We start from the raw sequence: 25011 nt of genomic DNA on the forward strand, positions 1-25011 counted from the left end.
AGTCTAAGCCGGAGAAGACTTCAAAGGCCCGCATAAGTTGGAGCAGAGGATGGAGAGATCTACGTGGGTCAGTAAGGAAGACCAAAAGATCATCCGCAAAAGCGGCATATTTAAAAGTGACGGACAGGAACCGGATGCCCTTGATCCCCTTAGCCAGCTGAATCGCTTTTAATAAAGGTTCGAGTTGGAGGACAAATAATAAAGGGGAGAGAGGGCAACCTTGGCGGGTACCCCACGCAAGAAAAAGCCCCTCAAAGCCCATTAGTAGTAACACAAAGAAAAGATACTCCCATTCCACCTGATCGAATGCCTTTTCAGCATCGAAACAAATAGTAAGAAAGGGGACATCCATATACTGGCACATCGCCATTGCGACTAATATGCTCTTACCAATATTCGTAAAGTATCGTTTACGGATGAAGCCTACCTGGTCCAGTCCGATAAGTGAAGGCAATATTACCGCCAGGCACTCAGCTAAAATTTTAGCGAGAATCTTTTGATCAAAATTTATGAGAGATATTGGGCGATAGGACTCCAGAAGTGAGGGATCCTTCCCCGACTTATGAATAAGGGTAATATGAGCCGTGTTTGCGTGGGTGGGGAACGAACCTAGTTGCAGCAGCTCATAAAAAACGCCAACCAAAGGGGCCCCCACTAGGTCTGCCACACACTTATAAAATTCCGCACCATAGCCATCCGGGCCTGGGGTCTTAAGGCGCTTAGCCTCCCGAATGACTGAGGTCACCTAGTCCAGAGAAATTGGCATATTTAACCGATATTGCTGTTCCGTTAGCAATGGGAGACCCAATTGGGAACAAAATTAAGACCACACCTCCCTGTCCCACCCTTTGGAAGTATAGAGACTACTATAAAAGTCTCTAAACCTCCGCAGAATAGCGGCAGGCATCTACCCTGAGAGCGCACGTATCGCGGGGCGAGAACCACTGGCAGTGCGCACCAAGCTGGCCAGCAACCTACCAGATTTATTACTATGTTGAAAGAGTTTACATTGATAAAATAAAAAGCTCTTTCGGGCACGCTGATGCAACAGTGTATTCAACTCCCCCTGGATGGACAAGAAGTGTGTTCTGGCCGCGCTAGTATTAGCGCTATTCAGGGAGGCCTTAGCCCTTTTCAATTGAGCCGCCAAGCAAGTAGCCTGTGATCCATGGCCTTAGCAGTATACCTAAATAGTGTCGGGAAAGCCGCATGTTGGGCATTGAGCACTGCATATTCCTTCCACTTAGCACGCAGATATTCCTGAAACTTACTATCACTGGCTAAGTAGAATGGAAAGTGCCAAGAAAAAGAAGTAGCATAAGACTTCCCCACCGCAATCACACCGGAGTATGGTCGGATATAATAATGTCGTCTATAGTCACCTCGCAAACCTTGGATACCTGACTTACACTTGTTAAGAAATCTAACTGGGACAGAGAGCCATGAGCTCTCAAAACATGGGTAAAGTCTTTTTCCCCCGGATGCAAAAGATGCCAAACATCAATTAATTGCAGGGAACGTTCCAAGAAGTCAGGCCCCTTGCCGTAGCCGGCACACTGCCCCGACGGCCATCCCAAATGGTATTAAAATCCCCTCCCCCATAATGAGAAGGTCATCTACATAAGGCAATAAGAGTTGAAAAATCTCTCGAAAAAAGCAGGGACAGTAAGTATTGGGTGCATAAAGATTGCATAGTATTACCTTAATCTGGTGGAGCTCTGCTACCAAAATTACATAGCGTCCCAATGAGTCTTTAATTTCTTGATAGATACGAAGGGGCAAATTCTTATGGACCAAAATGGCCACTCCCGCCGATTTGGTGGTGGCAGAGGCATAATACACTCCTCCTCCCCAATATCTGTACAATTTTTCATGCTCTGCATCACTTAGATGCGCTTCTTGCAAAAAAGCAAGCTTAACTTTCTTCCGCTTGAGTAAGGAGAGTATCTTAGACCTCTTGATAGGCGAGTTTATCCCGCATACATTCCAAGTCATTAAATCCATTACATTACTAGAGACACATGAAGGAACAGGCTACTACAGAGGTATTATCAAAGTTGAGCCGCAGTGGGGGCCTTGCCAGCTGAGACCCCCCACTGCGAAATACAGGACTTCCAAGGAATGCCACCCCAGCGTGAGAACATAAGAAACAGTTCTGAACATTATGGTCACTTGGAAAATTTAACCTCTCCCACACCCTATAATAGGGAACGAGATCACTCCCATGCCGGTCTGCCCCCCTCCCCCACATCACAACCCCATCCGTACCAAATAGCGCTCAGTCAACATGAATACAAACAATTGTAACAAAGCATTAAGACTGAGCATAAAGAGCAATAGCAATATGTGAAACAAACTTTTGTAAATATAGACAAAATAGTGCAGAGATCATCAAAATGAGAACATAAGCTTGGAGGATATCCAACCCCCCTGAAGTTACCACTAGAGTCTAAGAAAGGCCTCTATCCAAAGGGGGACATGCATAGATGTACCGTGGTCAGGCCAGGGGCTATAATATCAAAGAGAAGAGAAATTAAAAAAAAAAAAACCCAAAAACGACCAACCCCTTGGGCCCAGACCTCAAATTCTTGCTGAGTCCCTGCCATAGCCCTGGGAAGCAAATAAAATCACCAGGGACTGACCTGGACAGTGTGGGCCTACTTAACCTCAGCGCCAAAGATCAGCAGGATTACCCACTTCATGGGAACCAGGGCCCCCGAGGGGAAAAAAAACAAACCTCAAAGAAAACTGCCGGAATCACAGCGCACCAATCTCGTAAAATTCACCGGCTGTGTACCGTTGAGCCCTGCCGTCACAAACTAGGCAGATCCATATGAAACAAAAAAAAACTGGATGAGCCCGAGATCATGCGCAAAAGCGCGCAACAGTACCAGTCTGATCTGCAGGCAGCCATAGCTAAACAGGGGTGGCCACAGCCCAACAATAAAGATAAGAGAGAGAGAAAAAAACCCACCAAGAAGCCCAGACACCCGAACAGGTCTAGTCACGGGCCCTACTCTGCTGGGGTCACCACAGCTGCCGGCACTGTCTCTTTTTTAAACATTTTTTGGCCTCTTCCACAGTGGTGCACCAGGAGACTCCGATGGCCGTGAGAACGCGCAGCTTAGCTGGATAGAGTAAAGAGGCCCACGTGCCCTGCCCCAGCAGCTGGGAGCAGATAGGGGCCAGGTTCCGCCGCTGTGCCGCCACCACCGTGGAAAAATCCTGAAATATGAGCACTTGTGCATTTTCGTAAGTCAAATCATTCCCTGCACGGACCGCTTGCAATAAGAACATAAGAAAATGCCATACTGGGTCAGACCAAGGGTCCATCAAGCCCAGCATCCTGTTTCCAACAGTGGCCAATCCAGGCCATAAGAACCTGGCAAGTACCCAAAAACTAAGTCTATTCCATGTTACTATTGCTAATGGCAGTGGCTATTCTCTAAGTGAACTTAATAGCAGGTAATGGACTTCTCCTCCAAGAACTTATCCAATCCTTTTTTAAACACAGCTATACTAACTGCACTAACCACATCCTCTGGCAACAAATTCCAGAGTTTAATTGTGCATTGAGTAAAAAAAGAACTTTCTCCGATTAGTTTTAAATGTGCCCCATGCTAACTTCATAGAGTGCCCCCTAGTCTTTCTATTATCCGAAAGTGTAAATAACCGATTCACATCTACCTGTTCTAGACCTCTCATAATTTTAAACATCTCTATCATATCCCCCCTCAGCCATCTCTTCTCCAAGCTGAAAAGTCCTAACCTCTTTAGTCTTTCCTCATAGGGGAGCTATTCCATTCCCCTTATTTTGGTAGCCCTTCTCTGTACCTTCTCCATCGCAATTATATTATATTTCATACTTGTGGGCAAGATTAAACACTTTTGCAACCACAACTCGCGGTCTAGTGGCATTTGGGTGACTAGGCCCTAAGCGGTGGACCCGCTCGATACGCAGCCATTCCTCCAACACGGCAGGCAGGTTCCAATCCTCCAACGTCTTGGGCAGCCTGACGAAGCGCAAATTTGACATGCGAGATCGGTTTTCAAGATCCTCTAGTTTTGCCGCATGGTTCTCCACGGAGGCCTTCAGTCCACAATATCAATCTGTGCCCCCCGGAAGCCATCTTGGTTATCCGAGACACGGCTTTCTAATTCGGTAACCCACGTCTCAAATTTGTTTAAATTGGCCGAAATCTCAGCAACCATGGAAAAAATCTGTTTAAGATCCGGCCCGAGCGCTTCCAGGACTGCGGTTTTGATATCAACAATTGCCAGCGAAGAGGTCAACTCAAGCGGACCGGTAGCCGCCATATTGGGTACAGCTCCACCGGTGCCATCTTTAAAAATGGCTCCAGCTGATCTATGACTCCCATATGCACCATACATTCCCTCAACACTTCATCCATTGCCACCACAACTACTAGCCAGATGAGCAAAGATTTATAGTGCCCAGAGCGAATCTACAGTGTAGGACCTCCTACCAAGGACGTTTGAATTGATCAATGTGGCATGTCTCTACTGAAATGTGTGAATGACTGTTTTGGTTCTGTGTGTGGGGAGCTAACCTGGCCAGTGTGCTAAACAGAAAACATCATTTGTTTCTTTTTTAGTTCTCAAACTGGACAACCAACTTGGTGGATATCGTACTGGCTCACCATTTTGGCCATGTGAGTTAAAGCTGTTTCTATAATTTATTTAATCAGATTTACATTAACCCATTTAATTATAGGCATCAGAAGATTGATGGTATTCAGTTCTGATCACTAGAAAGCTGCAGATTTATTTTAAAAAAAAAAAATATATATATATATAGGTGTGCAATTTATGCAGCTTTCATTGGCCTGCGCTGTAAATAAAATACAAACTATAGAATTATCAACACAAGGATAGCATTTTACGAGTAAAATGTTATAATTCACATAAGTAAATTTTAGCTGTAATTTTCTGTTTTTAAAAGAATACTCGAGCACAAGAGGACATAGTATGAGATTCCAGAGGGGTAAATTCAAGAGCAACATTAGAAAATATTTCTTTACGGAGGGAATGGTGGATGCATGGGATGAACTCCCAGCAGAGGTGGTAAAAACAAATACAATAATAGAATTCAAAAAAGCATGGAATAAGCATAAGGATCCCTGGTAGTGAAGAAGTGAGGGAAGAGTCAGATATAGGTTGGGGTATGTGGTGCTACACTGGAGATGGGGGCTGGGCAGATTGGATAGGACCAGTCCTTCCTACTGTCATAGTCTATAACAGTAGTAGGAATGGGAAGTTGCAGTATTGCAAATATACCACCCTTCTCTCTGAAGAGCAGAGGCAATGGGAAAGGTGAAAAGAATAAAACAAAGAGTAGAGGAAGGCAGTACAACAATGAAACCACTGCAACTCCTACAGAATGCCGCAGCCCATCTTATTACAGGTCTTAATACGAAGATCATATTACTCCTGCTTTGTTTAACCTCCACTAGCTTTCAGTCCAGGGGAGAGTCAAATACAGAATTTCTATATTAATTCATAAATTATTGCCATTAACTCACTCCCCTGGATTAATGCCATGTTGCAGTTTTATAATCCAAGTAGGGTTCTTTGCTCTTCACGGAGAGCACTATTAGAAGTGCCTATGGCCCAACAGACTAGGCTTGCAGATACAAGAGACTGTACGTTTTCAATAGCTGCACCCACATTTTAGAATTCCTTGCCATGGTCTAAGGTATTGGCAACATATAAATGTGAATAAATAAATAAAATACATCATAGCATTACTGCAGGCTATTGGATAAGCATGTTGGTATCAGCAAGCTACAACTCTCGAAGAAACAACAGTGTCAGAATCGGCAAATTGGTGATGGATGGGAAATGCTCAGCAAGGCCTTGTAGACCTGAAAGGCTGGATTTTTAGAGTTACGGCTCTCTTGATTATTATGATAAAGGATGGGGTGGTATTCTGGGTGTTGGATTGGGGGATGGATTCTTTCCAGGATTGTAGAGAACCCACAGGAAGATGAAGAAATAAAAGCTGACTGGTAAAGCTGTGATGTCCTTCAGTGTGGATAGGAATAACTAGGCAGACTAAATGGGTCAACTGGTCTTTTTATTCTGTAAACTACTATTAAAGTAGTTAAACACACAGACTGAGGAACTGCCGAAAAACCTTGCAGTACTAGGGAACTGGGCATCTAAATGGTAGATAAAATTTAATGAGGTCAAGTGCAAAGTGACATATACAGAGTCCTAATTTAATGTACACAATGCTGGTTTCTGAATTAGGAGTAATCACCCAGAAAGTGAATCTTAGAGTCACTGTAGACAATACATTGAAATCCCCATTTCAGTTTGCTTTGTCGGTTAAAAAAGCAAATAGAATGTTAGGGATTATTCGGAATGAAATAGTGAATTAACCTGTGAATATTAGAATACCTCTGCCTACATTGTGTGCAGTCCTGGTTGCCCCATATCAAGAAGGATGTAACAATTAGAAAAGGTACAGAGAAGGGCAACAAAAATGATACAAGGCAAGGAACAACTCCTTATGAAGAAAGGCTAAACAGGTCAGGGCTCTTCAGCTTGGAGAAGAGACGGCTGTTGATACAGTCATGAGTGAAATGGAACAGGTATATGGGAAACAGTGATTTACCTTTTCACATAATACTAGACTAGGAAACACTCCATGAAATTAACAGCAGATTTAAAATAAATTGTATAAAGTGTTTTGTTTTGGGGTTTTTTCCAATCAATGTACAGTTAGGCTGTGGAATTTGTTGCCAGAGAGTGTGGTCAAGGCATTTAGTATAGAAGGGTTTAAGAGAAGTTTGGACAAGCTGCTAGAGGAAAAATCCATAAACAATTTTTAGCCAGGGAAAACTGCAGCTTATCCCTGAGAGTGAGCATAAGAAACTAGATCTACTCTTTGGGATCTGCTGGGTACTTCTGACCCAGATTGGCCACTATTGCAAACAGGATGCTGGGCTTGATGGTCCTTTTGGTATGATTCAGCATGACATTTCTTATATTCTTGCTACTACAGTATGAAGGAATATAAGATTTTTTTATATTGCAGCACTAGGCAGTGTTTACATTCTGTTAGGACTTCCTGGGTTGGTTGTATATGTAACCCAAATTAGCTGAATAAAATTAAAAATTACCCCCAAAAAATCACTACCTCTATACTTCACAGTTCCCTATGATTTTATTACCTAATCAAAAAAACTCTTTAGAAACTTTATAATTTAAGCAGGACCTGTCATCTGTAGAAAAACTGATACTATTTTACCAGAGAAATCCTCTCTTTGTAATCATAGTCTGACTTTAAAAGGAAAATGTTTCTCACCTGATAATTTTCGTTCCTATAGTACCACGGATCAGTCCAGACTCCTAGATTTTGCCCCCCCCCCCCCCCACCCCTTCTAGCAGATGGAGACAGAGCAGTTACCATAACGCTCCGCCTATAAATAGAATGGTGCCACCTACAGTCCAGCAGTATTACTCAATGTCAAAGCAGAATGGAACTCTCAAAACCATCATAACTATATATAATAAAAGAAACAAACTGGTCCACTGAACCCTCCTGGGACTTGAACCTTGAAAAAAACCACTTGAGGACAAAACATTAAAAATCTGTCAATCTGAAATAACGAAATAAATAAGAACAGAGCGGACTCTCCCATTCTTCCATGCCTCTGATGGGCGGGACTCTGGACTGATCCGTGGTACTACAGGAACGAAAATTATCAGGTAAGAAACTAATTTTCCTTTCCCTGTACGTACCCGGAGCAGTCCAGACTCCTGGGATTTACCAGAGCTTTCTTACCTGGGATGGGATCTGGAGAGGCCTGCTCGAAGCACTCCCTCTCCAAATCCTCCTGAAACTGGAGCTTGGACATCCAATCTGTAATGTCTCGCAAAAGTATGCAGAGATTTCCACGTAGCCGCCCTGCAAATTTCCTGCGGTGATACCATCTGACACTCTACCCAAGACACCGCTTGTGAACGAGTAGAATGGGCACGCAGATCCGTAGGAAGGGATCTACCACGAAGGAGATAGGCCGATCTAATAGCTTCCTTTAGCCAACGAGCTATAGTAGCTTTGGACACCTGCAATCCTCTTTTAGGACCGCTCCACAGCACAAAAAGATGGTCAGTCACATGAAACTCATTGGTAACCTCAAGATAACGCAGCAAAGCTCTGTGAACGTCAAGCTTCCGCAAGTCACTACCCAAAGGATCTGAATGGTTTAAGTCCCTGAAGGCCGGCAGCTTCACCGATTGGTTGACATGAAAAGAGGAAACCACTTTCGGCAAGAAAGACTGAACCATCCTTAAAGAAATGTCAGAGTCCGAAATCCACAAAAAGGGTTCCCTACAGGAAAGCGCCTGGAGTTTTGACACCCTACGAGCCAAAGTAATGACCACTAGAACAATCACCTTTAAGGTAAGATCTTTTAGAGTCAATCTCTTCAAAGGCTCAAAAGGCACCGAGCAAAGGGCAGTGAGGACTAAATTCAAACTCCACGACGGATAAGGATGCCGAAGCGGAGGACGCAAGTGTTTTGCTCCCTTAAGAAATCGAACTACATCCGGATGTGCCCCTAATGCTACACCCTGGATGGAACCACGCAAACAACCAAGTGCCGCAACCTGCACTCTGAGAGAACTACATGACAACCCTTTAGAAAGACCGGATTGTAAAAAAACACACAGAATATCTGACACCGAGGCCCGGGTAGGCACAACCTCACGGTCCAAACACCAAGACTCAAAAACTTTCCATACTCTTAACATATGTGAGATTGGTAGAAGTCTTACGCGATCGGAGAAGCGTAACTATCACAGCCAGAGAATAGCCTTTGCAAGTTAACCTCTGCCTTTCAAAAGCCATGCTGCTAGACAGAAGCGATCAACGTCCTCCAAAAAAACATGCCCTTGATGCAGCAGGTCTGGGAGAACTGGAATCCACAGAGGCCCGTCCACCGCAAGATTGAGAAGGTCCGCAAACCAGGGACGTCTCAGCCATTCTAGAGCTACTATCAGAATGACCTCCGTTGGATGGATCTCTACCCGCTGGAGCACTTTGCTGATCAATGGCCAAGGTGGGAAGACATACAACAGAACCTCGGCGGGCCAAGGCAACACTAGGGCATCTATCCCTTTTGCTGCCGTCTCTCTGCGACAAGAGTAGAACCTCGGCGCTTTGGCATTCCGAAAAGTTGCCATCAGGTCCATGCTGGATGTGCCCCATGAATCGCATATGAGTTGAAAGGCGGTCTCCACCAGCTCCCATTCTCCGGGATCTATCCAGTGATGACTGAGAGAGACTGCCTGCACATTGTTCACGCTGGTGACGTGAGACACTGCTGTGCTCACCAAGTTTAGCACTGCCCAGCTGATCAATTGGCAAGCTTCTATTGCCACTAGTTGATTTCTGGTTCCTCCTTGGCGATTGATGTACGCCACCATGATCGCATTGTCTGAGAGAATTCTGACAGACTTGCCCTGGAGGAGAAGATGGAACGCTTGCAATGCTAACCATACCACCCTGGTTTCCAGTTGATTGATCGACCAGAGCTATTCGGAGGACCAAAGTCTCTGCACTGATCTTCCTTGGCATACCACACCCCAACCTGAGAGACTGGCGTCTGTGATGACCACTGTCCAGTGGGGCACCTCCAGGGGAACTCCTCGGGTTAAATTGTCCGTCATTAACCACCAATCGAGACTGGCTCACGCTGTCTCAGTAAGTGGTAAAGGTAGATGAAAAAGCTTGGAGACTGGGTTCCATCGGGAAAGTAATGTGGACTGTAAAGGTCTCATATGAGCAAAGGCCCAGGGTACCAGTTCTAATGTTGAAGTCATCGACCTGAGAACCTGTAAATAATCTCTGACTCTGGGTGGGTGCTTGAGCATTAAACCTCGAACTTGGACTTGCAGCTTGGAGATGCGTTTCATGGTAAGAGAAACTCTGCCTTGCTGAGTGTCGAAAAGAGCACCCAAATATTCCAACGACTGAGTGGGCTCTAGTCAGTTCTCGGCGAGATTGACCACCCAGCCTAGGGATTGCAGGAGCTGAAGTACTTTCTGAATTGCCTCCTGGCAATTCAGTGCTTTTGACTTAGCACAGATCAGCCAATAGTCCAAGTAAGGATGCACCAGTAACTCCTCTCTGCGGAGATGGGCTGCCACCACCACCATCAACTTGGTGAATGTCTTGGGTGCTGTAGCCAGACCGAAGGGTAGAGCCCGAAACTGAAAATGCTGATACAGAACTGAAAACTGAAGAAACTTCTGGTGGTCTGACCGAATGCCTATGTGAAGATTCCGTTAGGTCTAAGGATGCTAGAAACTCTGCCTTGCGAACCGAGGCAATGACAGACCAAAGTATCTCCATGCAAAACCGGGGAACCCAGAGACATCTGTTTACACTCTTAAGATCCAGAATGGGCCAAAAAGATCCCTCTTTTTTTTGGCACTATGAAGTAAATGGAGTAACAGCCCTTCCTTCTTGCCTCTGGAGGCACTGAGACGATGGCTCCTAGTTGCAGAAGTCATTGTAAAGTGTCCTGCATCGCTCTTCTTTTGGTTTCGTAACCGCAGGGAGAAATTAGAAATCGGTCCCGAGGACGCTGTGCAAAATCTAAAGCATAGCCGTCTCTTATCACGGTAAGGACCCACTGGTCCGTCGTTACTTTGGTCCATTCCTTGTAAAACAGGGACAGTCTGCCCCCCATCTCCGGCACCAAGGAATGGACCTGCACCCCTTCATTGTGATGCTTTTGCCCTGGAAGCAGACTGGGAGTTACCAGGTCTGCCAAATCGATTGACCCGAAAGGACTGGGACCAAGTCTGTTGCCTTTTAGGAGCTTGCCTAAAAGGGGCTGCAGGCGGTCTAGATGGGCGAAATCTTCGATTCCCTCTGAATCTGGCCCAAGAGGCAAAGGAACCTCTGGATTTCGGTCTATCTTCTGGTAACCGATGAATCTTATTCTCACCCAGAGATTGGATCATATCTTCTAGATCTTACCGAAAGTAGTTTGCCTTTGAAGGGCAAGGACCAGTTTCTCAACCAGAGGCACCTACGAGCTGAGCAGCTGAAACCATGGATCTGGCTGATGTGCGCAAAAGATCATGCAGTGCATCCACGCTGTATGCCACCAAAGCTTCCAGACGACCTGCCTGGACCGCCTCTTCATCCGATAAGTCAGCATTAGCTTGCAATTGCTGAACCCAGCAGAGACCCACTCGTAAGGTGAAATTGCTGCAAATAGCCGCATGCACTCCCAGTGCAGAAACCTCAAAAAAATCCTTTTAAGTTGCACTTCCAATTTCCTGTCTTACAGGTCCTTGAGTGCTGCAGCTCCAGTGACCGGAATTGTGGTGGTCTTGGTAACAGCGGATACTGCCACATCTACCTTGGGTACTCGAAGCAGCTCTAAAGCATCCTCTGGCAGAGGATATAGCTTGCCCATGGCCTTACTCGCTTTCAAACCCATATCCGGGGTATCCCATTCTCGGAAAAGCAAATCTGTAGCTGAGAAATGAAAAGGAAAAAAAAGAAGCAGGCCCTCTCAGACCCAGCAACACAAGATCCATAGCACTCAATTTAGATTCCTCCGGGGGATATTCAATGCCCAGTTCAGCTAAAATAGCAGGAATAAGAGGACCCAACTCCTCCTTTCTAAAAAGGCACACACCACCTTTGGGTCATCCCCCTCTGCAGCATGCGTCCCACGCATTGCACTGTGGTGCTGTAAATCAGAGTCTGCATCCCACCCCCTGCGGGGGTTTAGGCTGGAGGTCTGGGTCATCTGGATCAGTGTCCTGACTAGAAGTATCTGGAGTAATCTGGGAAACCCCTGATCGGATACGTTTAGGCTGAGTAGGCTCCACACCTCCCTTAAGGGTAGACCGTTTCTTAGCAGAGGACTTGGAACTCTGAGAAACATCCTTTTTGCCAGATTGCAGCTTCCCTAACTTCCTCACCTTGTAAGCTTTATGGAGCAACAACACAAATTGTGAAGAGGAAGAGGAGTCCGAGGCCCCCTTGGGGTTATCCTCCATGGCAGGGGAAATAGGGTGTGAAGGTTCCCTGTCCATTGGAACACCTTGCTGGGGAGAAAAAGGAAGAGGTAAAATCCCTTCCCTTCCCCCAGTGCTGCACTAGACACAACCCTGAAAGATTGAAAAAGAGCCCCCGTTCCCACACTGAAAGGGAACAGATCAGCTTTAGAGTGAATTGCAGCAGAGGTCCCCACAGGGACTCGGGCAGATTTTGCTTTTGCTAGTTTTGCAGAATTTACTTTTTTCTGGCGCCCAACGACCCCTCCCCGACCAGGATGCAATCAGAGCAAAGATCCTCCCTAGAGAGTCGTGCGCGGGCCAACCTGCACGCGCGGCAAACTGATGAACGCGGCATCGAATTATGACAGAAATATTAAATTAAACAAAATACAACAAATTTTGACAAAAATCATGAAGAAATAGCGAAAAACAAAAAGCAAATGCCGTGCTGACAGGGAGGGGAGAGAGAGAGAGCAAGAGTCGACCCGGGAGAAAACGAAACTTTTTTTTTTTTCCTTTTTTTAATTATAAAACTTGCCAGCAGTGGTCCAATGTGCTGATCCCTTCGGGTGGAGTGAGCCGGGCTCCCCGGTATCGCACCCAAGCTGCTGAGAAGAGAAGTAGGGCCCTAGACCCTTTGAAGCAGCTGCCTCAGACCAGCAGGGGATGGCTCTCTCAGAACCTAATGACCTCCTGGGAGGCTAACGACCACTGTGCTGCCACAAGCTGCTTTCTTATGCTCTCTTGTTTTGGGGGGTTTTTTTCCTTTAATAAAGCTTAAGCCAGAAAACAAGACAAAAAAACCCCTAAACTAATTAAACACAAGAATAACCAAGTAAGCACACAGCCCAGACTGTAGGTTTGGCACCTCCACCATCTGCTGGAGACAGAAGAATACTGCTGGACTCTAGGTGGCACCATTGTATTTATAGGCGGAGCTTTGTTATGGTAATTGCTCTGTCTCCATCTGCTAGAGGGTCAAAACCCAGGAGTCTGAACTGATCCGGGTATGTACAGGGAACTCATTTTATCTTATAAATACTATTATTTCACAAAAGTGTTTGAGTACGGTATTTAAAAAATATAGTGCACTTTATGAAAACATTTATTATTTCATAATATCATAGGGAGTTGTGAAGTATAGAGATTATGATTTTTTTTTGGTACCCAGTGCTAACTTAGTCAGTGTAAAACTTGACCATGTCAAATTGAATATATTTTTTGTTTCATATCAATTCTGTCTCTACTGCTCCTCATAGTTCAAGTCTTGGAATAGTGTTGTTAAGCTGCAGTGCTTGCTGTGATAAATCTTATGTGGTACATATTTTCTGTCTTCAAATAAGTCACTGCAGTACTTAAATGTGTCAACATATATAACATAGATTAGAAGAAATAGGCTTAAGAAATAAAACAATCAAATGGTTTCGATCATACCTAGACAACAGATACTACCAAGTGCAGATAAAAGATGTAATGTCAAATAAAATAAAACTTCAAACTGGAGTCCCACAGGGATCAGCTTTATCGGCCACCCTATTCAACATATACCTACTTACCACTTTGTCACCTTCTAGCTGGTCTAAGCATATCACACTAAATTTACGCTGATGATATCCAAATCATCTTACCCATTGATGATACAATCGAAAAGACCCTGAACATAGCTAATATGTACCTGGATATCATCAAACAATTACTAAATCAGATGGAACTAGTGATTAACATAGAGAAAACAGAATTCCTACTCTTGGAACACAAAAACATTGAAATCATCCAAAACCCAATCACACTCAAAAACAACCAAAAAATCCAACTAACTTAGAAAATGAGAAACCTTGGGGTAATAATTGACACAGAACTTAACCTAAAACAACACATATCATTAAAAGTAAGGGAAGGATACGCCAAACTCATGACCCTCAGAAGACTAAAACCTCTACTTACAACAAATAACTTCCATTCAGTGTTACAAGCTCTTATTTTCGCAAGCACTGATTACTGCAATGCCCTCCTACTTGGACTACCACACTCAACAATTAGACCACTCCAAATACTGCAGAACACGGCCGCCAGAATTCTGACTGGTAAAAGAGACCACATCACTGAAACCCTAATGGAATTACACTGGTTACCCATCGAGCAAAGAATACAGTATAAAATCCTTTGTACAATACATAAGTCAATACACAATGAAAAAGCTGATTGGCTGAATACAGCCCTCCACGTACATGTCCCTAACAGAAACCTGAGATCAGCAAATAAAGCTTTACTGACCATACCCTCAATCAAAACAGCCAAACTAACCCAAGTAAGGGAAAGAGCGCTCTCCTTAGCAGGTCCTATGCTATGGAACTCCATGCCCGTCTAGATCCGCTTACAAAGAGACATCAAAACCTTCAGAAAACATTTAAAAACATGGCTATTTAAACAAGCATACAACAAAGAGAAAGGAGAGTAGAACACTGGGGGAGAAAAGAAAAGCGATTGGCAGCACACCCTAAACACACTACCCAAACCAACACGGGTACATATCCTATTTCATTTTTTTAATCTTAAATTACTAGAATAAGATGAGAGATTCTCTACTTTAATACCGCTACAAAATAAATGGACATAACATAACACATCCAATTATGAGTTTTTTATAACAACATTTGTTACCGTATAGTCTTGGCACATGTATAGTGATAGAATTTATAAATAATCTGTTCCATTATTAATATTCGTGCCTTATTGTAAACAGTTATGATGGTACCTAACTTAATGACGGTATAAAAAACTTTTTAAATAAAAATAAATAAAAATATTTCACAAAGCAGGGAACTCACTATAACCTTCTCATTTCAATCTAGGAACTAATCCTGAGCTAGGAGAAACCCATCTACTTGAGCTCAGTTATTCATTTCCCTTTCTTTGATCACCCCACCCTTTTATATATACCTTCCTGTATTTTCTTGAATGCATTTATATTCTTCTTTGGAATTTAGAAGTGCATAATTTTCCACCCCACCAGACATTTAAAAATAAAGTACTATAAAGGGGCATTGTTTGTAGACATAATCTTGATGGTTGCTGTACAAAGATGTGACAAGTATTTTTCCCATGTATCTAAACTGTAACATAGATTTTATTCTCATTTGGGACAATGATAGCACTTACTAAAAGTATGATATGCTAATACTGTTTTATAAGGTTCTCTTAACCTAGTGTATACCATATGATAAACTACATAAAGACAGTTAATGTAATTTAAATGCTGGAGAAAACTGGGTGAGATGATAATCTCAAGGATTATGCAGTCAAAAAAAGTGCTGCTATTGTAGAAGTGATTTTAGTCAGGGTGGTAAACATCACAGGATGAGTATCTTGTTTGGATTTATGTGTGGCCCCTGTTTCAGTGTAGGGGCACAGAGGGTCCCAGGAACAGTTCACAGATTCCTTCCCACTGCAGATAATCCAGGGCCCTGAGACAAGGTTCTTTTTCAAGTGTTGTGCATTGGTGGGGGGAGAAGGAGGAGTAATAAATCCTCCAAGGTCACAGGGGTGAGACTTGATTTACTGTCATGGGGAGGGTGAATTATTACTTTAAAGGTCACCAAACAGGGATGTGAGTGCCAACAAAATACACTGAAGAATTAGTTGTGTCCAAAAATAATTCTTTAGTGCAAAAGTTCTTAAATGACAGTTTGGCAAAGTTCACAGAAGTTCTTAACACAATAGATGGAAATCACAGGTCTCCAATCTTTTCGGTATGTGGGCCAGGAAAACTCTTATCCTCCAAGACATGAAAAAGCAAGGCTTCTGAGGTGGACAGGAGTATCCTAACAGGTTGAATAAAAAGCCTTTCCAAAGTATACTGGTATAAAAAAATATGTCTCAATCTTTGCATACTCCCAATTTTACCTCTCCCCAAGGTGAAGATTCTGGCATGGTGTCCTTAGATGTTTCAAAGTTTTACTCACAGTTCTCCTTTTCAGATGACCAAGCAAGGTCTTTCTTAGAAAATGTCCAGATAGGGAACTCAGCAGCTCTCTCCGATATCCCTTCTTTGAGATAGGAAGGGTGGTCACAAACTTCCTACCCAGCAACTCAAGGGGAAAATCTTCACAAAAATAGGAAAATCCAGAATCCTCCTGCAGCAAGTCACCCTGATGCAACTCATGGTTTGTGGGATGAAGAGCAGCGGAATCTAACCTAGCTATCAGATTCCCTGAAATCCTCCAGCCAGGTGTACCAGGGCTCTTTCAGGAAAGAAACCTTAAAAGGATAAGTCCAAAGATCGGCAACCAAATTTATGGAACCAGCACAGAAGGTACTGGACCCATTCCTACTCCTGGAGGTACTCTGGCCTTGAGGCCTAGCACCAGGAGCAGGGGAGTAAACTCTACCCCCTCTTCCCCCCCCCCCCCCCCCCCCCAAAAAAAAACACTTCTACTTCCTCCACTCTCAAACTCATCAAATCACACTTTGTAATGATGCAAGTTGCTTTTATATCTCAAGGGGGCTTTCCATTCCTGCAGCCTCAATGGAGCAGCTGTTCAGCATGGTGCGTGCGCCCCTCTCTCTACTAACTCTCCTTGCCCTAGCTCAAAGGAATTAAAATAGGCCATTTAATAATTCCCAAAGGTCATTACATATGCATATACAGTGACTTGAAAAGTATTCGACCCCCTAAAAAGTCAGCCGATTTGTGTGGATTAGAAGTTACAGATTGTTCTAGACAGTACGTTTATTGCAAACCAGCAAGCTCTTAAAGTAAATTTTCAAAGTCACAATTCATTATTTCTCTGCATTTTTTGTAAAATAAAATTTAAAAAATGAAAAATGCTGCTTCCATAACTATTCAACCCATTCAGACTAATAGGTGGTAGAACCATCTTTTATTGCAATAACAGCTTTAAGTCTGTTGGAATAAGTTTCTACCAGCTTTGCACACTGGGAGTGATTTTTGCCCATTTTTCCTGGCAGATTTGCTCCACGTTGTTCAGGTTGGTTGAATGATGCTTATAGATTGCTATTTTCAAATAGTACCATAGATTCTCAATTGGATTGAGATCTGGACTTTGAAGTGACCATTATAGAACATTTACCTTCTTGTTGTTCAACCACTCCTGTATTGCTTTGGCCTTGTACTTGGGATCATTGTCCTGCTGAAAGGTGAACTTTCTCCCAAATTTTAGTTTTTTAGCAGACTGAAGTAGGTTGCCTTGCAATATCTCCCTGTATGTTGCACCATCCATCCGCCCTTTCAATTTTAACAATATGCCCCATCCCCACAATATGATGCTGCCACCCCCATACTTTATTGTTGGGATGGTGTTTGCTGAGGAATGGGCAGTGTTAGGTTTGCACCACACACAGCATTTTCTATTTTGGCAAAAAACCTCCATTTTTGTCTCGTATAACCACAAAACCTTATCCCATATTTTAGCTGGGTCACTCTGATGCTTTCTGACAAACTCCAGACATGCTTTGATATGGTTTTTCTTCAGAAATGGCTTCTTTCTAGCCACCCTCCCATGCAGGCCAATTGTATGCTGAGCTCTTGATATGGTTGACTGGTGCAGATGCACTCCAGTCTCAGGCACTGAATGCTGTAGCTACTTCAAAGTGATTGTTGGCCTCTCTGTGGCCTCCCTCACAAGTCTCCTCCTTGCTCTGATGATGAGTTTTGAGAGATGGCCTAGTCTAGGCAATGTCTGGGTGATGCAGCTTCCATTTCCTCACAATTGATTCAAGTACTTGGAGATCCAATTGGGATATCCAGGCACTTAGGAAAAGGCTATAAAGTAATTTCCCTGTACATACCAGGATCAGTCCAGACTACTGGGTTAAGCCTCCCGTCCAGCAGATGGAGTCAGAGAAAAGCTGAAAAGCACCCCCTAGATATACTGGTGTGCCACCTGCGATCCCTCAGTATATCTCTGACTCCAGCAGATTGAGAGGCATAACCTGCAGTCCTGATCTTTTCTAAATTTGAGTTTGGTTATTCAGGTTTGACTTTTTGCTGACCTTTGACTAGATCAATTTCTTTTGTTTAAGGTAGTTAGATCAGCGGATAGGTTTGGTTTCTGTCCTTTCTTTTCACATACGCTGGGCGAAGTTCCGATTCTTGGCAGGGCAGTGCCCTAAGGCCTATTTCCCATAGATAGTGATCCCTTGGGACCAGGGGGAGTATTCACCGGTGGGCCAGTAACTCTCCCTCCTGTATGTATATTCCAGGGGTGTTTCACCTCTGAAGGGGGCTCAACTATCACAGGAAAGAAGCGGGGATCAGATTTTACTTTTATTAAAAAAAAAAGAAAAAAAGCATACAGTAAGTCCTGTTGGTGGCAGGCTGTTTGATCGCTTCGTTGGCCCCGGCCTGCCACGCTAGGGTCCTGGGACTCCAGAGGGGGTGGCCTGGTCACCCAGCAAGTTTTTATTTTACCTCAGTCACAGCTCTGCTGTTTTTGTGCACTTTTTTTTTTCCTGCTCTAGCAGCTTTGGGCTGCTATCCCACGTGCGTTGGCCTGTGGGGAGTTGGGGGCGCGGCTCTCTCGAGAGGATCTCTGCTCGGGGGCGAGGGACCCTCTCGGAGGCCGAGCGCTGCCCGTGGGTCCCCCCTTTCGCGGCCATCTTGCCCATGCCGAGCAGCGAGGATGCAGCGTCAGATGGAGGGGATTTCCCTCCTGATTCTCCTCCGGCCCTCAGCCCACAACGAGATCGCAATTTCGTGTTGCATAAACCCCCCCTCCCCCCAGACCCGCGGAGACAGCTTTAAAAAGGCAAGTGCCATTTTCTTCGCGGTTTGTTCTGCTGATGCATCAAGCCTTCTTAGAGGCAGAGGCTGGCTGGGAGGATGTGGGTCCCTCTCCCCCTAAAGTCTCCAAGTCCGCTGTAGGCGCTGGGAATGCAGGAGTTCGTTGTCCCCAGCCGCCAGTAAATCCAGGGGATGCAGAGCCAGCTGTCCCATTCCCAGACCCCTTGATTCAGGATGTAGGGGGTGATTTAGAGGGAAATGTCCCGGTTGAAGGGGATAACCCCCAGATCCTCTGTTTGGTAAGGACGAGCTGGATCCCTTAATCCCGCAAGTCTTGAAAGAGCTTGAGATTCCGGCCCCCTCGCTGGAAACAGATGTTTCCCCGGGAGATTTTGTTTTTGGCGGGAATTAAGGGACCCCTCAGACCTTCCCATTTCATCCAAAATTATTTCAGATAGTATCTAGGGAATGGGATTTTCCAGAGGCCTCATTCAGGGTTAGCAGGGCTATGGAGAAGCTGTACCCCCTCCCAGCTGAGTCATTAGATCTTCTCAAGCTACTCAAAGTGGACTCTGCGGTCACGGCCATCATTAAACATACTACTATTCCCGTGACGGGGGGGGAGCAGCGCGTAAGGATCTCCAGGATAGGAAGCTGGAGGTTTTGTTGAAGCGCATTTTTTAGGTTTCTGCATTAGGTGTCCGGGCCGCGGTCTGTAGCAGCCTCATGCAGAGGGCTATGCTTCGCTGGGTACAGCAGTTGCTTACGGCCCAGGACCTACCGCCTGAAGAGGCGGAGCAGGCGACCCGCATGGAATCTGCGGTCGCATATACTGCAGACGCCTTATATGATCTCCTTCAGACTTCTGCCCGCACTATGTCTTTGGCGGTATCCGCAGGGCGCTTGCTGTGGCTTCGCTGGTCTGCGGATCCTTCCTCCAAGTCTCGATTAGGTTCCTTTCCCTTTAAGGGGAAATGTTTGTTCGGAGATGAGCTGGAGCAGCTCATTAAGGACTTGGGGGACAATAAGGTCTACAAGCTGCCCGAGGACAAGCCCAAGCAGTTTCACACTTTTGGGAATTTCAGAGGCAATTTTCGTGGTCAACGACTGTTTCGTGCGGGGAGGGGTGTTTCCTCCGCACAGACACAATAGGCGTCTCGGTCACAGGCTTGGACACACTCCTTTCGTGGCAGACAGCCTCAATGTTCAGGGGCATCGCATGCCTTTACCCCCCCCAATAAGACGGCACAATGAAGCAGCGCCGGGCCCATTCCTCTGTTCCTTTAATCGGGGGTCTCCTGTCCCTGTTTCGGGAGGAATGGGTCAAGATAACATCGGACCAGTGGGTCCTCGACGTTATAAGTCACGGTTACGTTTTGGATTTTGCTCGCCCGCTCTGAGATCTGTTTATGTCCCCTTGCAGCCCTCCGGCAAAGCAGCAAGTTATTGCGTAGACGTTGGACCGTTATGGGCGCTGGGAGCGGTGGTCCCAGTCCCGCCTGCCGAGCATCAGACCGGTCGGTATTCCATTTTCTTCGTGGTTCCAAAGAAGGAAGGAACGTTCCGACCAATCTTGGACTTGAAACAGGTCAACAGAGCTTTGCCCGTTCTGCGTTTTCGCATGGAGACGCTGAGGTCAGTCGTTGCAAGGGAGAATTTTTGGCTTCTTTGGATCTAACCGAGGCGTATCTCCACATTGGAATCCAGGAGCACCATCAGAGATTTCTGAGGTTCATGGTTCTGGGGGACCATTATCAGTTTTGCGCCCTGCCGTTCGGTTTGGCGACAGCCCCCAGAATTTTCACCAAAGTATTGGTGGCGGTCGCGGCTTCTCTTCGCCGCCAAGGGATACTAGTACATCCCTATCTGGATGATTGGCTCATAAGGGCCAAGTCGGAAGCTCTGTGCAAGCTAGTGGTTCAGTCAGTGGTGGAGCAGCTACAGTCGCTAGGTTGGGTGATCAACTTCCCAAAGAGCCATCTAACCCCAATTCAGCACCTGGAGTTTCTGGGAGCCCGTTTCGATACCTTGGTGGGCAAAGTGTTTCTTTCACGACAGCGAAACCTGTTGGAACTGCCATTGCCTACGGCCTGGGGTTATTTACAGGTACTTGGGCATATGGCTTCTACTCTGGAAATGGTTCCTCGGGCTTATGCTCATATTCGCCCTTTGCAGGGGGCACTGCTTTCTTGCTGGGATCCCAAGTCAGAGGACTACAGCATGCTATTACCCTTGCTGGAGCCGGCACGGTCCAGTCTCAGTTGGTGGTTAGTACCGGACCATCTCCTTCAGGGGGTGGACCTGGAACCTCCAATTTGGATCATTGTTACGATGGATGCCAGTCTATCCGGGTGGGGGGCGGTCTGTCAGTCCCGAGTAGTGCAGGGATGATGGTCCCCCCGGCAGGCCACATGGTCCATCAGTCGCTTGGAGACCCGGGCGGTTCGTCTGGCCTTCCGTCAACTCCTCCCGATGGTGCACCATGGGGCGGTGCGAATTCTATCAGACAACGCGACCACCGTGGCGTATATAAACAGGAAAGGAGGCACAAGAAGTCGCCCGGTGGCTGCTGAAGCGACTTTGTTAATGGCCTGGGCGGAATGCAATCTGAACCACATCGCGGCCTCACACATCGCAGACATGGACAATGTTCAGGCAGATTTTCTCAGTCGACAACACCTGGATCCAGGAGAATGGGAACTGTCGGCCGAGGCGATGCAACTCATAACTCTATGTTGGGGGACACCGCACTTGGATTTAATGGCGACTCGGCAAAATGCCAAAGCGGCTCGCTTCTTCAGTCGAAGGAGGGAACACGGATCGGAAGGGGTGGATGCGCTGGTACTTCCGTGGCCTCCACGCATCCTCCTTTGTGTTTCCACCGTGGCCCCTAGTGGGAAAGGTGTTAAGACGCATCGAATCTCATCAGGGTCTGGTAATTCTAGTGGCCCCGAAGTGGCCAAGAAGGCTGTGGTTTGCGGATCTGGTCAATCTGGTGGTGGACGGTCCATTGCGTCTCGGTCATCTCCCGAATCTTCTGAGTCAAGGCCCAGTATATTTCCATCTGGCGGATCGCTTTTGTCTAGCGGCTTGGCTTATGAGCGGAGACAACTGAGAAAGAAGGGTTACTCAGAAGTGGTGATTTCTACTCTTCTCAGGGCATGCAAGTCCTCGACATCTCTCGCCTATGCTAGAGTTTGGAAGGTCTTTGACTCCTGGTGCAGTAGGTTAAAGCTGTCGCCACGAAGGGCCTCTTTGGGACATATTCTCGCGTTTTTGCAGGACAGTTTGAAAAAGGGCTTAGCTTACAGTTCACTTCGCATGCAGGTAGCAGCCCTGGGCTGTCTGAGGGGCAGGATTGATGGTTCTCCCTTGCCTGCCACCCGGACGTTGCTCATTTTTTACGCGGGGTTAGGAATTTGCGTCCCCCTGTTAGGGCTCCATGTCCATCCTGGAGCTTGAATTTGGTTCTCCGCGGTCTCTGCGCTTCTCCATTTGAACCTATCAAGAGAGCCACTTTGAAGGATTTAACTCTCAAGACAGTATTTCTAGTGGCTATTTCTTCAGCGTGTCGCGTTTCGGAACTTCAGGCATTGTCGTGCAGGGAGCCGTTTTTGCGTATATCTGAGTCCGGGGTGTCCCTGCGCACGGTACCTTCTTTCTTGCCTAAGGTGGTTTCGGCCTTCCACGTCAATCAGGCGGTGGAATTACCTGCCTTCTCTGAGAAGGATATCCACTCTTCTCAAGGTCGGGATCTGAGGCATTTGGATGCCCCTTAGGCACTTCTGCGGTACTTGGAGGTGACTAATGATTTTCGACGGTCGGATCATCTATTTGTTTTGTGGAATGGCCCCAAGAAGGGTCTTCAGGCTTCCAAGACTACTGTCGCCCGCTGGTTGAAAAGCGCGATTGCTTCCGCATACATTGGCTGCGGATGGCCTGTACCGGATGGGCTTAAGGCTCACTCTCTTCGTTCTCAGGCGGCATCATGGGCTGAAAGTCAGTTTGTGTCTCCCCAAGAGATTTGCAGGGCGGCCACTTGGAAGTCCTTGCACACATTCGCTCGACGACATCTGTTAGATATCCGTGATCCGTCGGCGGATTCTTTTGGTAGCACTGTGATTCGAGCGGGACTCTTTTTGGGTCCCACCCCATTTAAGGCGGCTCGGGTACATCCCAGCAGTCTGGACTGATCCTGGTACGTACAGGGAAAGGAAAATTAGTTTCTTACCTGATAATTTTCGTTCCTGTAGTACCTAGGATCAGTCCAGACGCCCGCCCAAGTCTGTTTGCTACTGGAGAGTCCGCTCGTATTTCTTTCTGTTCCTTTGTCTCCTTACAATTTCTGTAGCTGCAGAGTATCGGAATACGTGTTGATGCGTAGTTTCATGCAAGTTATATAGGGTTTTCTATTTTCATATAGGGAGACAAGTTTGTTTGTTTTGTTTTCAGAGCACTAGGTCTACTTGATCTAGGCATTGGTTGAGTTAAAGGAGTTTACTATTCAGCAGGAGTGGATGTTTCTATGATTCATTCTGCTTTGATATTCTTTATACTGAGGGATCGCAGGTGGCACACCTGTATATCTAGGGGCTGCTTTTCAGCTTTTCTCTGACTCCATCTGCTGGATGGGAGGCTTAACCCAGCAGTCTGGACTGATCCTAGGTACTACAGGAACGAAAATTTTCAGGTAAGAAACTAATTTTCCTATCTATCTTGTGCATGCCTATAACTTTATTTTTAATTTCCTTAGAATGCTCTTTGATCTTCATTTTCACGGCTTTCCTTCAGATTCACAATCTGATCACTGGTACTGGAATTAGGGGATTTTGTATCCAGAAAAGCTGAACTTTTGTAATGATTCACAGTTAGAAGCCAATTATTAGAGAAATATCTTTCATCCGTGTAAACTTGTAACTTCCACAGCTCAAGGGTTGAATACTTATGCAAGCAGCTTTTTTCAGTTTTTAATTTTATTTTACAAAAAATGCAGAGAAATAATGAAGTGTGACTTTGAAAATTTACTTTAAGTGCACACCGGTCTGCAATCAACATAGTCTAGAACAATCTGTGTGTTATTTGTAATCTACACATCTGCTGACTTTTTAGGGGTCAAATACTTTTGCAAGCCACTGTATTTCCACTAACACTATCATCATAATCTTTTAATTATAAACTGATTTATTAAAATAGTGTTCATGGTAGAATTACAATAGTATAGTAACAGATTTTATTTATTATTTATTTAACAGTTTTATATACCGACCTTCATAGTAAATAACCATATCAGATCGGTTTACAATAAACAAGAATAACTGGGGTAGCAATTCAAGTAAACGAAAGGTAAACAATAGGTAGGAATGAGTCAAAAAGTTACAATCAACAGGGTAAAAGAACTTGGAAGCTTGCATGAAGCTGGAAGGAAGAGAAGGCAGGAAATAAATACATACAAAGTGATAACATAGTGCGTACAGGTTAAAGCTTAATGGTGCTTTAATCTAGAGGAGTCAGAGTCCGTTCGTGAGAATAAACACCATGACAGGTAAGCGTGAAGGACAACTAGTGATTGCCTGGTGGGTCGGCGAAGGCTTGGTGAAAGAGCCAGGTTTTAAGTCGTTTTCTGAAAGTTAACAGGCAAGGCTCTACTCTGAGGCTTGATGGGATGCTATTCCAAATAGATGGGCCAGCTATTGAAAAAGCTCTGTCCTTTGTCATCGAGAGGCGTGAGGCTTTAGTAGGAGGGAATTTCAGAGTGCCTTTGAGAGTATCTCTGGTAGGTCTGTTGGAGGAGTAGAGTTTGAATGGGATTTCCAGGTCGAGTTGAAGATGATGATGGATAGCTTTATGAATTACAGTGATAGATTTGTATAGAATTCTGAAATTAACTGGTAACCAGTGTAGGTTCCTGAGGATGGGAAAGATGTGTTCGCTGCGTCTGGTACTGGTCAGCAATCTCGCAGCCGCATTTTGTAACATCTGCAGTGGTTTGGTAGTGGATTTAGGGAGGCCTAGGAAAAGGGCACTGCAGTAGTCTATTTTGGTGAACAGTAGCGCTTGGAGGACTGTCCTGAAGTCGTGGAAGAATAAGAGTGGTTTAAGACGTTTCAGAATCTGTAACCTGAAGAAACAGTCTTTGGATGTTGTGTTGACCATTTTCTTGAGGTTTAGTCAATTGTCTAGTATTACCCCCAGATCTCTAACCTGCTTGCAGG

At 45.3% G+C, this 25011-nt stretch overlaps 1 protein-coding gene across 7 annotated transcripts in view; it reads left to right on the plus strand.

Annotated features, from left to right (window-relative positions):
- NDRG3 (NDRG family member 3) overlaps positions 1 to 25011 on the plus strand; it is a 219394-nt gene that overhangs the window by 142833 nt on the left and 51550 nt on the right. For all 7 annotated transcript variants that reach the window (XM_029614181.1, XM_029614180.1, XM_029614176.1 and 4 more), the window contains one exon: positions 4617 to 4673. In XM_029614181.1, coding sequence (XP_029470041.1) covers positions 4617 to 4673 — 57 coding nt within the window. The remainder of the gene's footprint in view (positions 1 to 4616; positions 4674 to 25011) is intronic.

Source organism: Rhinatrema bivittatum, chromosome 8 (assembly GCF_901001135.1).
Source record: "Rhinatrema bivittatum chromosome 8, aRhiBiv1.1, whole genome shotgun sequence".
In the NCBI taxonomy this organism is placed as follows: domain Eukaryota; kingdom Metazoa; phylum Chordata; class Amphibia; order Gymnophiona; family Rhinatrematidae; genus Rhinatrema; species Rhinatrema bivittatum.